The 17,770-nt window shown below is 53.0% G+C and overlaps 1 protein-coding gene across 1 annotated transcript; it reads left to right on the top strand.

Annotated features, from left to right (window-relative positions):
• The first annotated feature begins 1,596 nt into the window (after positions 1-1,596).
• Positions 1,597-17,631, top strand: GOT2 (glutamic-oxaloacetic transaminase 2). The gene is made up of 10 exons (XM_052685427.1): positions 1,597-1,735; positions 11,841-11,997; positions 12,966-13,094; positions 13,677-13,736; positions 13,854-14,015; positions 14,225-14,329; positions 14,691-14,841; positions 15,071-15,236; positions 16,180-16,330; positions 16,771-17,631. Exons 1-10 carry the CDS (start codon positions 1,668-1,670, stop codon positions 16,891-16,893), a joined length of 1,272 nt encoding a protein of 423 aa, XP_052541387.1. The 5' UTR covers positions 1,597-1,667; the 3' UTR covers positions 16,894-17,631.
• Positions 17,632-17,770: the final 139 nt, after the last annotated feature.

Here is a 17,770-nt window from a genome sequence, read left to right as displayed (position 1 = left end):
CCCATGCCTCACACCCACATCCCCATCCCTGTCACATTCCTGTGTCTCCTGGCCTCCTTTCCATTCCTATCCCCACTTCCCTGTCCCACAGTCCCACAGCAGAACCTCCCCCCACTGCTCATCCCCCCACACAGGGGACCACAATGGCACAATGGTGTCAGCTCCATTGCTCAGCCTCGTGTCAACCATCATCTTGCCAAGCGTGCATTGGATGCATCATCTGTGTCACTCATTTGAGTACTGGTCCCCATGGTGGACACCACCCACCACCAGCTTCCAGCTGGCCATTGAGCCACTGACCACAACCCTCTGGCTGTGACCTTCCAACTAACTCCTTACTCACCCAACAGAGCACCCTTTGAACCCATATCTCTCCAATTCAGAGATAAGGAGTGGTGTGAGACCATATCAAAGGCCTTTCATGGGCCCAGGTAGCTGACATCAGTTGCCGTTCCTTTATCCACCAATGCCATCACTCCATCACAGAAGGCCTCCAGGCTGTTCTTGTACCAGTATGGCCCAGTATATCCCCATGGAGTGCAGTGCAGCCCATGTGGCCCAGTATAACACAAGTACAGCCCAGTATGAGCCGGTACACTGCAGGGCAGTCCTGATTTGCCCCCACGCTATCTGCTATAGCCCATGTATGTATGGTGAAGCACAGTCCTGCATGGCCCAGCAGGTCCCTATATGGTATAGAACAGACCAGTACGACCCAGGCCAGCCCTGCGCAGCCCAGTATGACCCTACACGCTCCGGTTCAGCTCTGCACGGTGCAGTGCAGCCCTCTACAGCCCAACACGGAGCAGTGCAGTGCTTTGCATGGTCCAGTTCGTGGCACTGTAGAGACCAGTATGGCCCAGTATGGCGTAATACAAACTCATATGGCCCCGTAAAGCATAAGCGCAGCTCCATACAGCCAATGTGCTGAAGTTCACTCCCTTACACCCCCGTATGTCCCTGTACTGCCTGGTACAACCCATGTACGCACGGCGGAGCAGAGTCCATGGACCAGCAGAGTCCAATACAGTACAATAGAGATAAGTACAGACCAGTATGGTCCAGTACAACCTTGTACAGCCCAGGGTGGCCTTGTGTGCAGCAGTACAGCTCTCCGCAGCCCAATATGGACCAGTGCAGCCCTGCATGGACCACTGTTCTCCATGGTGCAGTATGGCCCTGTAGAGCCCAGTATAACCCCATGTGGAGCAACATAAACCCTTGTGTCCAGTCTAACACAAGTATAACCCAGCATGCTGCAGTGCAGTCATGCACAGCCCCATACAGCCCTGCATGTCCCTGTACAGCCCAGTATGACCCAGTACAGCCCAGTATGACCCAGTGCAGTGCAGCTTAGCGTGGCAGGGCGTGATGCAGTACAGCTCTGTACGGCCCAGCATGGCTCAGTATGATACAGTACAATCTCGCACAGCCCGGCATGGTTCAGAACAACCCTGAACGAACCGTACAGAGCCCAGCACAGCCCAGTGCTGCCCACCACAGCCCGATATAACCCTGCCCAATTCCAGCCCCCTGCGGGGCGCGACGCACGGAGCCCTCCCGGCCGCCAGGGGGCGCTGTTAGGCGAAGCGCGTTGAAAGGCGCATGCGCGGGGCGGAGCCAAGCAGGGCCGGCGCCGCGCTCAGAGCCATCCGCACGCTGCCACCATGGCGCTGCTGCAGAGCCGCCTCCTCCTCAGCGCCCCGCTTCGCGCCGCCGCCACCGCCCGCGCCAGGTGAGGGCTGACGGCGGTTCGGGCCCCGGGAGCGACTTCCGTGCCGCCAGGCTGGAAAGGGGGGGTCCTCGAGAGGGGTCCCTCCCGAGAAGGAAGCGTGTCCCTGCGGCCGGGGGACCCGTTCCCGGTTCTGGGGGGCTCGGGGGCGGGAAGGGGGTCGCCGTGGGGACGGCGCGCTGATTGGCCGGCGGGCGAAGGGAGTCGGGGGGCGCGCATTCTGATTGGTTGCGGCCACCCCCCCTCCCCCCCGCTTCCCTCCGCTGCCCTTGAGGAGCCGCCGTGGAGGGCGTGTGGGGGGGCGAGCAGTGGGGGGAGGTTCTGCTGTGGGACTGCGGGCAGCGATGTGGGGATAGGAATGGAAAGGAGGCCAGGAGACACAGGAATGTGACAGGGATGGGGATGTGGGTGTGAGGCATGGGGACACCGGGACAGGGACGTGGGTATGGACACAGGGACAGGGATGGATACCAGGACAGGGGGACACGGGAACTGGGATGGGGACAAGGGTATGGGCATGGGGGCTGGGATGTGGTATGGGACCAATGGACATGGGGACAAGGATATGGGCATGGGGGCTGGGATGTGGACGTGGGGACAGTGATATGGATGTGGGACCAAGGAACATGAGTTCTGGGGTGAAGGCATGAGGCCAGGGGACACAGGGACTGGGATTTGGACATGGGGCCAATGGACATAGGGCCAAGGGTATGGATGTGGGGCCAAGAGATATGGGGCCAGGAATATGGACATGGGGCCAATGGACATGGGGCCGAGGGACACTAGGACTGGGGTGTGGGCTTGAGGCCAAGGGACATAGGGACAGGGATATGGACTTGGGGCCAATGGGCATGGGGACAGAGATATATGGCCATGGGGCCAAGGGAAGTAGGATCTGAGGTAGGAGCACGAGGCCTGGGGACACAGGGGCAGGGGTATGGACACGAGGGTGGGGATGAGTGTGGGGACAGAGGTGTGGACCTGAGACTGGGGATGAACACAGGGACATGGACATGAAGACAGGGATGGACACGAGGACGCAGGGCACAGCTGGAACCTGCAAGGAGCTGCATGCGCTGCTGCTCCTGCTGCGGTGTTCAGGCTTTCATCTGTGTGTATTGCATCTATGGGTTGTGTGCTTGGATCCCTTGGTCTTGTGGCTGAAAAGCAGCACATGCTGGGGGATCTGAGCCTTGCTGCTGTTCAGGATGAAGCCTCCCAATCTGTGCTGGCCTTGGTGGGCTGCAGGGAGCCATTCCCAGCCTGGGGCAGTGAGGAAAGCAAGGTTTCCTCATTGCAGCAGATCCAGAAGAGTGTTAGATACTTATTTACCCCATTCTGCCCTGCACAGCCCCTCGCTGCCTGGTGAGGTGAATGCCCCCAGTCCCAGCTGCTCCAGACACTGCATTCTGGCTCTTATCGACAGCTATTGTGTCTGTGGGTTGTGCCCTTAGACCTCTTGGTGCTGTGCTTGCCCTGTAGTGGCCTACAATTGCACCTGTGGGTTGTGCCCTTGGACCCCTTGGTCCTGTGCCCACCCTGTAGCAGCCTCCTGGCCGTAGCTTTCCTTTGCTCAGGATCACTGCACAGCTGTAAATTAGCAAATTGGATCTAGGTCACCTGAAAGCAATGCAGGCCGTGCCAGCTCTGCTGTAGGTGAGGAGCCTTTGTGCAGCGTGCGTTGTGCACGGGGTTGCTCAGCATTTTTCTGTTTGCTTATCTTCATTAACTCCACTTTAATGTGCTCAGATGGAGGCAACCTGAAATCAGGACAGAGGTGGTGAGATCCAAAGCAGTTAAAGCACTCCTTTGGTATACGGAAGTGCATCAGGGATGGGCAATGCTCAGCCCTACTGGGTCAGCAGACGGCTGCTGTAAATGCCTTTATTTGATGGGCGGCTTTCTGCAGCCTCTGGGCCAGCAGCCCTTTAGGCTTGCAGCCTTTTGGTGTCGTTCTCTTGCAAATATTTGCTCTGGCCTTTGGCCTCTGCACCCTGCTTGGGCTTGCAGAGCTGCTGCAGGGATTTGGCAGAGGCTTTGGGATCCATCTGCTGTGGGGATGGGCTCCCAAGGAAGGAAACCTGTGAGTACTTGCTTGCCCAGAGGAAAGCTGCTTTGTGTGCCTGCCTGAGCCCATGAGCCACACATTCCGCATATACTTCTAACCAGTGCTGCTGCTTGATGAGGATCCTGACCAAACCAAAAGGCAGAAGGCTTCTGGAACGAGAGCTCTGCTTTGCATCCCAGCGCTGACTCCCTCGTGTCCACAAGTGGATGGAAACGCATTCTGCTCACGCTGGATGTACCTTAGGTAGTGCAGCTGCAGCTTCAGCTTGTTTTCCTTTGGGTTTGGGCACCGAGGTGCCTCCACCCCTGATGTGTGGGCAGAGAGGTTGTGCAGTTTATAACTTTGACCTTTATTTGAGACCAGTGCTCATTTAAATGCCAGAAATGGAGTGCAAGGCAGTGCAGTGACAGCGCGTTACAGGGACGTGGGGGTAGCAACGTGTCAGGGTTTGGGAAGGCTTTGGCTCTGCTCTCCTGGGTGTTGTGATGTGTTTGAAGAACCCAGCATGGGCTGTTCTCTCCTGTTTCCCCTTTTCCCTGCCAGCTCAGCTCCCCAAAAGCAGCAGAGGAGTCGTTCTGCTGCCTTCACCCCAAAATCCTGAAGCCAAGAAGGGGAAAATCAAGCCCTAAACCTTCTCTAAGCTGATAGGCTCAGGATAAAAGCACTTAACTCTGGGGTGCCGAAGCTTAGGTAAATGCCAGCAGGATCAGCAATAATTGTAGTGCTCCACGTTGGAGCTGGTGACGTGCTGAAGTGTTTGCAGGATTGGGAGCTCAAACACAGTGAGCCCCTTGTGAGCAGCCTGGCTGAAGGGCAGCCCTGAGACCCAACCGCACACACAGCACAGGGCCAGCCTGTGGGGCACCACTGACTCATCCTCCTGTACTTAACGAGTCTTAATTACCTCTCTTAATTACCTCTACGCTTAGCGGTCTTAGCGTCTTCCATTTTTAAACTTCCTGAGGTGTCTCTGCCTTGGTTGTGCCTTTTTTCCACGGCGCTGGAAAATGGAAGCGGAGGCGTTTGGTTTGGAAGTGCTGCGATGCTGGGAGGAAGCGGGGCAGGGCAGTGAGCTTTGGGCGCCACGAGGAGCAGCCTGCATGCGTGAGCGTGTTGGTGTTGTAATGGCTCAGACAGACCTGAAATGGACTGAGGGGGAGGAGAAATGGCTTTGGGAGTTCTGCTGGTCGTGCTGGCACCCAAGCTGCCTGCTTCTACCTGGGCAGCATTCCCATGTAACGTTACCCCTTCCAGGCTTTGTGAAGCTGTCACGGGGCAGCATTAGGAGCTGGCTTGCTGGGTTTCTCCTTTAGCTCTCAAGGCTGAATCCTGTCCCAGTGGAGCTAACAGCCAAGCTGTGCTGTGCTGCATGCCTCACCAAGCAGGGAGTCTGCACAGTGCTGTGCGTCAGGATGCCTGGAGCTGCGTGGACTCATCCTTTCCCTTCCAACCCAAAGCAATCCTGCCTGCGGGTTGGAGCTGCTGCAGAGCCACCTCGCTCTGTGCGCTGCACAGGCCTGAACGTGGGACTGGGATGACAGATTTATTTTTATAGCGTGGCCTGGTGTGCTGTTGTTGACATCCAGAGAAGTTCTGTGCCTTCAGGATGCCGTGCCAGCAGGGCGGGTGGCTCCTGGGACTCCTGCTGACGTGAGCAGGGCTTGTGCTTGGCTGCAAGGAAGCACACCTTTGCTTTGGAGCTTGTCAGTCCTTGTGTGGGGAAGAAGGCACCCTGTGCTACTTCTAGGAGAGCAGCATTTGGCTCCAACATCTGTCCTGGAGTGGGCAGGGAAGAGAAATCCAATAGTGTGTCTTGCTCCAATTTCTAGGAGGGAGAGGAGGTTCTTTTATTATCTCCATACCCGGCGCGAGATTAAGAAGCAACGGTTCAAATGTTGGTCCGACCAGTTCATTACAAATGGTAATTAGGGAAATGGGGAAGGGGAGGATGGACGCTATTATGAATCAGGGTAATGGGGGAAGGGAAGGAGGGCGATAGAAAAGATAGAAAAGAGGAAGCAAGGAGTCTTTATAGGAAGCAAGAGGGACAGAGTCACCACCATGGATCCAGTGAGGTTCGTAGTTCAGTCTTTGATCCTCAGTAGCGGTGGGTCGTCAGGCAGAGTTGTCCTGTTGACGACCATGGTGATGATGGCCCCTTTTCAATAGTTTCAGAGTGGTCGAGTCAGCTGTCTTTGCAGTGACAGCTCAAATCCAAAGTGGTTGAGTCAGCTCTCCTTGCAGTGGCAGCTTCTGGCTCTGGGGCCTCAGCAGGAAACTCCTTTGTTCTTCTCTTCCTGGCCTTGCCAGCAGATAAGAGGAAGCAGGGAGGCACCAACTTGCATCTTGCCTTCGCAGGATACAATGGCTTCATCCCCCAGCCTCCCATAGCAAAAAAAAAAGCAAAGAAGGATTCTCACACCACCCCGTGGCTCAAAGATTGCTTGAAGTGAAGCATAAGTGACCCTCCATGGTGGTGAGGAAAAGGCAGAAAATAAAAAGACAGCAAAGAAGCAGGAGGGAAGGAGGAGGGGGGAGAAGGGGAAGATAATCGTTACACAATTACTACAGTAGATTTCTTGGGCTTGGTTACAAATGTTGCCCTGATCTGTTGTGCATCATCAGTTGAAGTGGTTACAAAGTACATGGAGGATACAACACGTGTATCAGTTGAATAAAACATGGAATCATACAGGGTACAAACATAAGAGTTGCAACAACACACAGTAGATAAAATAGGATACGTTTGACCCATGGGCCACCTGGAAGCCAGGAAAAGAAGTCAACATCCAGGCTTTCCCAGGTTTGGACAGGAACATGGGCTATTTTCTGTATACCCTGGGCAATTGGTTTAACAACGTCACCATTATCATCAATCTTCAGACAACAATTAGAATCATTCAATTTGCCACAGACACCACTTGGTGACACCTCAGGAGTGGTGACATGAATGTGACATGATGAATAAAAGGTGGAAAGTGAAAAGAGACAACCATACATGTGGCAATGACCAATAATAATAATAAATAGGTAAAACAAACTGAGGTATTTGTGTCAGCTGCTTTCCCCACCCAGGAACTCCCAGTGTAAGCCAGGATCCAGATGGGAATTCTTCAGTAGAGGTTGTGGTGTTTATGAATAGCCAGACAATATTACACTTCAGTTAATTTACTAAAAGCATATCCAGTCTAATTTGACAACGTGTGGCCTTGCCATGGAATGTTTTCCAAGATGATTCAGTGTCTCGAGAACTTTACACTTGAGCATTTCCAAAGCAATTCAAATGCTAAGAGATACAAATATTAGTTTGGCAAGTTCAAGTATTGTTACAGTCCACAGAACTTTTCACAGGACAGTGTGTGCAGGACACCCCACAGCACCAACCATCACAGGGGGTCATCCCAGAAACACACACATCTCTTATGAAAACTTAGGCACTTCCCAACAGCCGTGTTTTGGATGGAACTCCTGGACTGGTGTGACACTGAAAAGCATCAGTGCAAAAGGCTTTATGATAGATTTCTTTTGTGACCACATCTAATAGATATTAGATGAGTCCCTTGATTAATTTCCCAGTTTGTTAGGAATTTGGAAACACTGTGGAGGAGTTACATGCAAATCATAATCAGTTTGGTAAAAAGGGGTGAAAGAAGGAGTCAAAAGAAATGGCATCACTGTGCAGGGAGTGCCAGTAAGCCAGGATGAGCTGTAAAAAACCCTGAACCCAGTTGTGAAGTTTAACAGCTCCAAGGACTGATACCAATCATCACCTACACACACAACACAAAACATAACACTATTGCAACCAAAAAATGTAATCAAGAGATACATTCAGTGTTCTAGCATGATCAAATCTACAGTATTTCTGTCACAAAACACAAATAGCTAAAATCAGCTATTAGCCTTATAGTGTTCTGTCAAGGTCCCACGGGGATCTTCTGTGAAATAAAACAAGACACAAACTTGCCCTTTTGGGGCTTTGTTAATAGGGTTAAAAAATGAGGGAACAATCCAGCAAGTGTTGATTTCATATTCCTTTTTCGGGGTGTCTTTAGCCTTCCAAAGATATTTGTTAAGGGATTCCATTAAGTTTAGTGAAACCGGCCTCAGGTTAGCTGAGTCAATTGATACAGTCTGGCCAGGCAGGTAAAAGTATTTCCCTGGCTTATCAGCCACTGGGTGGTGACTTATGGGGATGACTGGTAATGGTGGTGAGGCCTTTGGCAAAAGGTGTTAAATCGAGGATCTTGCTTCCCTTTGTTGTGAGCTTTCTCATGCATCCGCCCTTGGAGGGGCGAAGACATCAGTTTTGTAATGGCTTGGAGAGCCGTTCAGGTTCCCTGGGAGAGACCCTACGACCTGGGGTTTTGCTTTCCTCGAGATTCTGGAGCTTTTGTTCTGGCCACCAGTTAACTAATTTCTCTAAGCTGACAGTGGGTAATCCGTTCATCAGATCTCGTGGAACACCCTTGTGCCAGCCCAGTGTCCAGAGACAATTACGTTTATGATCAATATTTCTCCTACCTGTTTTTACTGACAGTGAGACCCTTCCAGTCCCACTGAGCTTTGGGCCAGGAGGCCTGGGGGCAAGGCTGACTGCTGCAAGTCGTACTTCCCTTGGCTCAAATTTAATGGAGGAAGAAACCACTGGCCCATATTTCCTTCCATAGTTAATTCACTCTTGGGCAACCTCTCCCCACGTCCATACTTTGCAGCCTGACTGCAGATGGTTGGGGGTTACAGTTTCTTCTAACACTGCCCGGGTTCTTTCTCCCTGTGACATAGCTTGTACCCTTGCTTGCAATTGTATGCCTATGGGTTTCAGTGATTCTGGAAGCCCTCTAATTAAAGGAGTCATTCCCTCAGGATCAAGGGGCATCATCATGGGCGATTCATGATGTGGCTGCAGCTTTCTATCATACATCAGTTGGAGACAAGCAGCCTTTTGAACGCTTTCTACTAATTGGTCAGTAGTTCCAGTAATGGCAAGAGGGTCTCCCCTTTCTAAAGGGTTGAGACCACCTGCCCAATAGGCAGCCCTTTGCGTTAATGGCCAGGGAGCACGATTGTTACCAGTAATTAGAAATACTCCTGGTCCCCGATAACCTGCTTCCTTTTCTGTTAACCGAATCTGGTCGCCACCAGTGAGACTCACCCTCCATACATATTGTGTCTCTGATTCCTTTGGAGAGCGGCTGAAATCTTTCTTCAATTTCGCCAGTTCAGTGGCTGGGAAGGGAATTTCTTTAACATTCATTTGAGGATCTAGATCCTCACTGTTACCAAATGTGTATTCAGTTTTTATCAAAGGACGCAATGGGGCTATTGGAGTTTCTAATTAATCTAGCTTTTCCTTCATTCCTGGTAGTTCCAACTGAGGAAAATTTTTTTCTCGAGGCAAACTGTGGGTGAGGTATGGCTGGCATGCTGACACGTTAGCAGTTCCTTAAAAGCCATTTGCAACAAAGCCGAATTACATTTCTCTCTTTCTAGTTGTTCCTCCAGGTTCACTATTTGATTCTGCAGAGTTTTCACCAGTTCTTGTGTTACTTTAATCGATTCCTGCAGTGCTTGTATAGCTTGGGTTTCTGCCGAATGCTTTTCATCTCGGAACTCCACGGCTGCCTTTCCTTTTCCAGCTCATGAACGAGCCTCATTCTGTAAGACACTCATGCGGTCCCAAACACTCTGCAAATTATGCCAATTTTGGCGTGCCCAGTCCACCCCTGATAAAGAGGGACGAGCACCATGCTTTTCTCAAAGGTCAAATAACACATCTTCACTTTTCATACTGGCAATACTGTTACTCATTTCTTAATACAATGAAAGATCTACACTAAGGGAGGAGGAGGTTCACGTATTCAAAAGCTCAGTTACTCCTCACCGTTCCTCCCAGGGAGATACACCACAACTGAACAAATGCAAATGCTCCAGTCACTCCTCCCTTTCTTTGGGGGAGCACAAAAAATGTGAAGCTAAAGCAACACTTTCTAGGTTTCAATAGAGTAAATAAAATTTCTTGGAGAGGCACACACGTTTAAGTAAAAAAAATATCACTTCCTCACTTCCCCAAGAGGCGCGGGCATGCAGACACACACACACACACACGCAAAAGGTTCAAGTTTTGCACTTCAGTTACCAAATAACCAGAGAGGTCTTCCCGAGGAGGCACACACGTATTAAACAAAATGCAAGTATTCAAAATACGTGCCCGAGGGGTACACACATGAAAGGTAAAGTTTCAGAACATGGAGCAGTCTTCCTGGGGAAGGACTCACGTCTACATTTTCAAAACTATCGCTCCTTGCAACTCCAGGAGGTGCACACAGAAAAAAAAGTTTCAAACTATATCAGGAAGGACAACACTCTCACAGCGGGTATCCTGCCGACTACGCCATTAAATAAATGTCTCGCTCCAATTTCTAGGAGGGAGAGGAGGTTCTTTTATTATCTCCATACCCGGCATGAGATTAAGAAGCAACGGTTCAAATGTTGGTCCGACCAGTTCATTACAAATGTTAACTAGGGAAATGGGGAAGGGGAGGACGGACGCTATTATGAATCAGGGTAATGGGGGAAGGGAAGGAGGGCGATAGAAAAGATAGAAAAGAAGAGGCAAGGAGTCTTTATAGGCAGCAAGAGGGACAGAGTCACCACCATGGATCCAGCGAGGTTCGTAGTTCAGTCTTTGATCCTCAGTAGCGGTGGGTCGTCAGGCAGAGTTGTCCTGTTGACGACCATGGTGATGATGGCCCCTTTTCAATAGTTTCAGAGTGGTCGAGTCAGCTGTCTTTGCAGTGACAGCTCAAATCCAAAGTGGTTGAGTCAGCTCTCCTTGGAGTGGCAGCTTCTGGCTCTGGGGCCTCAGCAGGAAACTCCTTTGTTCTTCTCTTCCTGGCCTTGCCAGCAGATAAGAGGAAGCAGGGAGGCACCAACTTGCATCTTGCCTTCGCAGGATACAATGGCTTCATCCCCCAGCCTCCCATAGCAAACAGGAGTTATTTGGTCACAGGCTAGTTCTTCCGCCAGCAAACAGCCCTGAGCACCATCTTCCAAAGGCAGACAGCTCCAAAGATGGAAAATTGTCCACACAGCGACGTTGATTGCCACACAGCACCCATCACTTGCCTCCTCAACAAACTACTTCAGGAAGCAAGCTTTGAGCCAAAAAAAAAGCAAAGAAGGATTCTCACATAGTGGCAGGAAAAACAGCCCTTCTGGGTGTTTGGAAGAATTGCTTTGTGCAAAAGGACTTGTGCTTTGATAGGACAAGGGGGAATGGTTTTAAACTGAGACAGAGGAGGTTTAGGTTGGATATCAGGAGGAAGTTTTTCCCCCAGAGGGTGGTGAGGCACTGGCACAGGTTGCCCAAGGAGGCTGTGGATGCCCCATCCCTGCAGGCATTCAAGGCCAGGCTGGATGTGGCTCTGGGCAGCCTGGGCTGCTGGTTGGTGACCTGCACACAGCAGGGGGTTGGAACTGGATGAGCACTGTGCTCCTTTGCAACCCAGGCCATTCTGTGATTCTGTGATTGCTGCATCTGTCTGAGGTGCCCTGGGTGGGATGACCTGCAGCCTGTGGGCCGTGAGGAGCTGGCAGCAGTTTTAGGGCTGACATGCTGCCAGCACATGGAGAAAGCAGGGCCACTCCTACCTCTTGGTGGCTTGGAGGCAGCCGGGTGTCTTCAGGCTCAATGCAGTGAGGCTGTTTGCCCATTTTGCCAAGGAAAATGCAGTGCCAGCTCATGTGGGTGATCCTCCATAGGCACTGCCTGTGCCTTTTACTGTGGCTTAAAGACAGGATTCCCCTTGAGCTTTCCTCTCTATTTGTGTGTCCTGTCGAGGTCCACATGAAGGTGTTGTTCCTTGTGCCCATCTGAGAGGTGACACTGGGTCTCATGTCCCCAGCCAGACCCACAACACTCCTGCTCATGTCCCCGTGGTGATGCACACCTTCACAAATGATCCAGAAACCCGAAAGCTGCGGGGCACAGCACCATCCCCGCTTCTCCAGCCTGATTCTGAGCTTGTTTCCCTTCAGCTCATGGTGGTCCCACGTGGAGATGGGTCCCCCCGACCCTATCCTGGGGGTGACCGAAGCTTTCAAGCGCGACACCAACTCCAAGAAGATGAACCTGGGTGTGGGAGCCTACCGGGATGACAACGGGAAGCCGTACGTCCTGAACTGCGTTCGCAAGGTGAGCCTGGCCCCAGAGCAGGGCTGTTAGCAGTGCCAGTGCTTTAGAGACACAATACAGCCAGCTTTGAAGCAGTAGAGGATAAACCCTGTGTGCCCCATTCCCATCCAGGGAAATCTGACTTACTGCTGACTGACAGCAGTCCTTGAACCAGCTTTGAGCACCAAGGTGTTTCTTGAATAAACTGGCATTCCCTGGGCTGGCCCACATGGGATGGAAGAGCTGACGTTGTCCCCTTACTGGATTAGTCTTAAAAACTCTGCTGAGCCTTTGTTACCAGCTTGTCCTTAAGCCAGTCTAAAACTCCAGCCCAAGGAGCTGTGGACGCTGCCGTGGAGGGGATTATGGAGCCTTTCGGGGCTCTGTGTTAGAAAGAGGCTGTTAGAAATAGCTGCCAGCTGAAGTGCGCATCCACTGGCTGGTTTTGGCGTAGGGAGGATGTGTTGTCCTTGGTTCTCATTGGCTTGAGATTTAAAGCCATTCTTTGCCCTCCGTTTCCTGGGTCGGCACGTGCTGCAGCTGTGTCACAACCAGGCAGCCTGGGTGCTGTCACAGGAGGAGCTTTTTGGTGCTGTGCTTGTCCTGCTGCCCTGGGAGCACAGGCAGGGTTCCCAAAGCGGACATTTTCTGCTTCTCCATAATATTTGAGTCTCCCAGTCCGGCAGGACTTTGCTTGGGCAAAGAAACACGTGTCTGTGCAGCAGCATTAACTCACAGTGGGCCAGAAGTGGCACCCAGTTCCCTGGCTCTGCCAGTCTGACACTTAACAGCCTCTGTGGTAAAAGCTGAGTGTCACCACATGCGTGCTGCTGCCCCAGCTTTACTGGGCTGTGGTCTGTGGAGGGAAGCTCCTGTGGGCCAAATTTTGACCCTTTTGAGTGAGCAAATGTGAAGAGAAGCAGCGTGGAGCTGGCCACCGTCCTCACCGCGGTAATCTTCCTGTGCTGAATGCGTGTCCTCCTTTCCAGGCGGAGGCCATGATAGCATCTAAGAAGATGGACAAGGAGTACTTGCCCATCGCAGGGCTGGCAGATTTCACCCGAGCGTCAGCAGAACTCGCACTGGGTGAAAACAGTGAGGCCTTCAAGAGTGGCCGGGTGAGGAGCGGGCTGGGGAGCGGTGGGTGGGCAGCACTGAGACGTGTGGTCGCTGCGTGGGCACCCGGCAGAAGCAGAAAGGCTGGTGTGGGTCCCAGCAGAGCTGCTGGCTGGCTCACAGAATCACCCGGGTTGGAAGGGACCTCAAGGATCATGTAGTTCCAACCCCCCTGCCTAGCAGGGCCACCAAACACACACATTCAGATCAGGTTGCCCAGGACCCCGTCCAACCTGGCCTTGAACACGTCCAAGGACGGGGCATCCACAACCTCCCTGGGCAGCCCGTTCCAGGGCCTAACCACTCTCCTTGTGAAGAACTTCCCCCTAACATCCAACATCCTGGCTCACCCCAGGATAACTGCTTCCTAGCAAGCAGCCCTTCCCAAGGTGGGGTCAGAACCTTGCCACAGGTCCAACTCCCTGCACTGCAACAGGAGTTGCTGCTGCCTGCCCCTCCAGCCCCGTGTCCCTGTTCGGGTGTGCAGCCGCAGGGCTGTGCAGCTGCTAATGCTGCTGTTGGTTGGGCTGCTCCCTGTATCCTACTGCATCCGCTTACAGCCTTGTGTTCTTTTTCCCTTGCAGTACGTTACTGTGCAAGGTATTTCTGGGACTGGATCTCTGCGAATTGGAGCCAATTTCTTGGTGAGTGGCTGGGTGGAGAAGGAAGGAACCTCCTTTGACAAGAGCTTAATCTTTGGTTTTCTCTGTCTGCTCGAATCTGGCCAGTCTGTTTGAACACGGTGTCTTTTTCTTCGTCAGCAACGGTTCTTCAAGTTTAGCCGTGATGTGTATCTACCCAAACCGTCCTGGGGCAACCACACACCCATCTTCCGTGATGCTGGCCTGCAGCTTCAGGCTTACCGCTACTACGACCCCAAAACGTGTAGCCTGGACTTCACAGGTGCCATGGAGGACATTTCTGTGAGTTGCTTTCCACGCCTGGATGCAGGGAGGTGATGTGGGGAGAAGGGCGAGCTTCTTTTGTTCACCTAAACGTGGTGAGGAGCCCGATGACACTGAGTTGTGGCTCTGCATTGCTCATCTAAACCATCTTGGGGCAACAGTCTCACTTCAGCGGCTGAGGAGAGTGCTCAGATGTTGTTAATCACTCCTTGTAATGTCTGTCTTAGAAAATTCCAGAGAAGAGCATCATCCTCTTGCACGCATGTGCTCACAACCCCACTGGAGTGGATCCCCGGCAGGAGCAATGGAAGGAGTTGGCATCCGTGGTGAAGGTGGGCATGAGGGTGTCCTGGGGATGCTGTGCATTTCACAGGAAAGCCACATCTCTGTACTTTAATGGGTAACGTCTGGTCGTCACCGAGTTACAGGCTGGAGTTCCTGTGCTGAAGGCAGGAGCCAGACAGAGGCACCCATAAAGCTCCTGTCTGAGCAGCAGGCTTTCTGCTGGCACCTTTTGGGAAGGTGGGGGAAGCAGCTCTGTGAAGAGAGCTGTGAGAAAGTGAGCGGTGATAGTTCAAGAGGAGTCTCCCAGTTCTCACATATTAAAAATGCAGGAAGATGTTTCACGTGCCTGGTGTCTCCTTGCAAGGTTCATCTGGGTACTCAGTCACACTGTTGCTTCTTTGCTGGCAGAAACGGAACCTCCTCGCGTACTTTGACATGGCCTACCAGGGCTTTGCCAGCGGGGACATCAACAGGGACGCCTGGGCTGTGCGGCACTTCATTGAGCAGGGCATCGACGTCGTGCTGTCCCAGTCCTACGCCAAGAACATGGGGCTGTACGGTGAGTTGGGTGGCTGGGGTGGAAGATCTCTCCGGATTAGGGGTGGGTGTCCTGGTGGAGATGCTTCGCGTCCTCTCAGTTCCAACTGCTGCCTGCGCCCAGCCTGCAGCATTGAACAGAGCGCAGGAGGCAGCCCTTGGGAGCTGGTGGAGGTCTTTCCGTGGAGGAGTCCTGCCCCAGCCCTGGGCATCCTTGAGCAGAAGCTGGGAGCTGACAGCCTGTGTTTCAGGAGAGCGTGCGGGCGCCTTCACGGTGATCTGCCGTGATGCAGAGGAAGCCAAGAGGGTTGAATCACAGCTGAAGATCCTCATCCGTCCCATGTACTCCAACCCACCCATAAACGGAGCCCGCATCGCCTCCCTCATCCTGACCACCCCTGACCTACGGAAGGAGTGGTAAGAAGGGGCTCCTGAAGCTCGCGGCAGCAAGGCGGCGTCTCCCTGTGGTAGCCCTGTGCTGTGCTTGCTGCACTGCGGGCAGCCCTTACTTCAGGCTGCAGCCAAAGCCGCGTGCTACTGCTTTCCTCTAGGGAAATCCCCACCCAGATCTGATTGCTCCAGCTAGTATCAGTCTGGCCTGGCATGTAAGGGTTTTCCTTGCGCTACTGAGGCAGAAAACACTCGGGGGTGGGGGGGAGGATAAAGCTTCCCTAGGGTTGAAGGCTGCTGGAGCTGCTAGTCAAAGGAGTGCAAAAGAAAACCAACTGAGGCATTGCGGCTGTGTTTCACATCAGGGGAAGTAGAAGCTTAAGCCCCTTGGGAATTAAAACACAGGAATGTCACCCTGGTGCCCTAAGCCTCTTTCCTGGTGCCAGCCCGTGCTGCTCCAGCAGCTGGCTGTGCAGAACAAAGGCTGGCTGTGTGTTGTGGCCACACTGCTTTGGCAGGCTGGCACCTTGCATGATCCAGCAGAGATGTCTCCTAGCTGCACTGCATTGGAGCAGAGGCTGCCTGCCTGCACTGGGGGGTGCCCTTAGTTCTCCCCAGATACTATTTTATGTGGGCTTTGGGCAGTGCTGCCCGGAGCCCCCAGCTCTCCTAGATCTTTCAGAAGCGAGAGCTGCCGAGACTCTGGTAATGGCATCCAACAGCAGTGGAACGAATAAGTAGTCGTCCAGCCAGAGCAAGAGGTTCACAGTGCGTGGGCTTTTCTCAACTGTGGGTATGGCTGTGTGTCCGTTCCGTGGTTGGCTATGGACCATGACTGATGGCACACCCGGTGCTTTTGGGGTGCAGGGCTCCTGCAGTTGGAGACAGATTGCTTTCTGGGTAGCTGGGGAGGGAGTTGTGTTGGCACATCCCTGCTGTGCTCTGAGCAGTAACTGGGTTGACTTGTCAGGCTGGTGGAGGTGAAGGGCATGGCCGACCGGATCATCAGCATGAGGACTCAGCTGGTGTCCAACCTCAAGAAAGAGGGATCTTCCCACAACTGGCAGCACATCACTGACCAGATTGGCATGTTTTGCTTCACGGGGCTGAAGCCTGAGCAGGTAAACATGGTTCCTCTGGTCTCGAGGTGTTGTTTGTGATGCTTGCCAGAAAGATACAGAGTGCTGGTGCCAGAATGAGCCCACGGGGGCAGGTCTTCTCAGAGAGGAGCATCTTCCCCGCCTGCAGAACTGGAGTACCGTGGGGGGCTCATGTCTGGCTCTGCTTCCTGATGTTCTTGTGGAGGTTGAAAGCAAATGTATCCTGCTTATCTGGCAGTCGCTTGGTGCTGCTCTGAGGTGACCCTGGCTGAACATCTGCAGGGTTTGCACGTTGCCCGAGAGCTGAGCAGCAGCTCTTGCTTTCCCAGAGCTCCGCAGGTGGTTGGATGATGGCTCTGCTGGCACCCAGCTTATGTTCGATTCTAGCAAGCTGTATAAATTCACGCTCCACAACAGAATAGAGATGGGGCTTTAATTTGAACTCTGCTCTTTCGTCCCAGGTGGAGCGGCTGACAAAGGAGTTCTCCATCTATATGACGAAGGACGGCCGAATCTCCGTAGCAGGAGTTGCATCAAGCAATGTGGGCTACCTGGCTCATGCCATCCATCAAGTCACAAAGTAAAGACAGAGGCCTGCTCTGGAGCTGCTGGCCTTTCCCCATCAGTCAGAGAAGGGGAGGGAAAGGGAGGAAGGAGAACGCTTCCAACCACAGCACTTAGTGCCGCTGCTGAATGTATCTTGTAGATGAGTTGTTGTAGAAGCCTCTAGTCCAAATTGCGCCACGTTGTGGAGCAAGGACATGATTGCTGGCTCCCTGTCGTCATCGCCATTATCTCCTGCTGCTTGCCCTTTGTCCGTCAGCCCCAACACCCATCTGCACTGGAAGGAGTGGGAGGTCACTGCTCTGCGTCCTGCCAGTGTACGCACCAAAGGTGTCCCTGTGCTTGTTTCTCCACGAGAAGGCTTTACCAGGCTGCTCACCCTAACAGCAGCAGGCAGGGTGCAGGGTGGGCTGGGAGGGGGGATGTTTGGGTTCATCTGGTGACCCACACTCAGCCTAACCCTGCTGCCTGCAGGTTCTGTCCTCCTCCACCCTCTGCTGCTGGACTTGGGCTTAGCCCGGAGGTAGGCAGCGCTGAAGCTGCCATCTTAGAAAGAGTGTAAAGGCTCTGAGGACTCGTCACTACTAAAATGTGCTCCGTTGTGGGCTTTGTTGTTTCCATCTGGGACTCTTTCAGGTGTCATTCACAGTGGCATTGGTGTGTGTGTGTGGCAGACTCCTGTCACTGCTCTCAATCTCTGCTCCCATGCTCTGAGGTCGAAAGATTTCTTGCCCCTCAATAAGAACTTCTGAAAACTGCTCTGTGGCTCTGTGTGTCTCCCCAACCCCTGTACCCCCATCCCAGCAGCCCTGTGAGCCCAGATGAGCTGGGCTGTGTCCAGCCTGACCTGGGGATGCAGTGGCATCCACCTCATCCTCCCTTCATCCCAAGGGCTGG

The sequence above is a fragment of the Tympanuchus pallidicinctus genome, unplaced genomic scaffold (genome assembly GCF_026119805.1).
Source record: "Tympanuchus pallidicinctus isolate F22 unplaced genomic scaffold, pur_lepc_1.0 scaffold22, whole genome shotgun sequence".
Taxonomy (NCBI): domain Eukaryota; kingdom Metazoa; phylum Chordata; class Aves; order Galliformes; family Phasianidae; genus Tympanuchus; species Tympanuchus pallidicinctus.
This window is presented reverse-complemented; position numbering and strand designations above follow the sequence as displayed.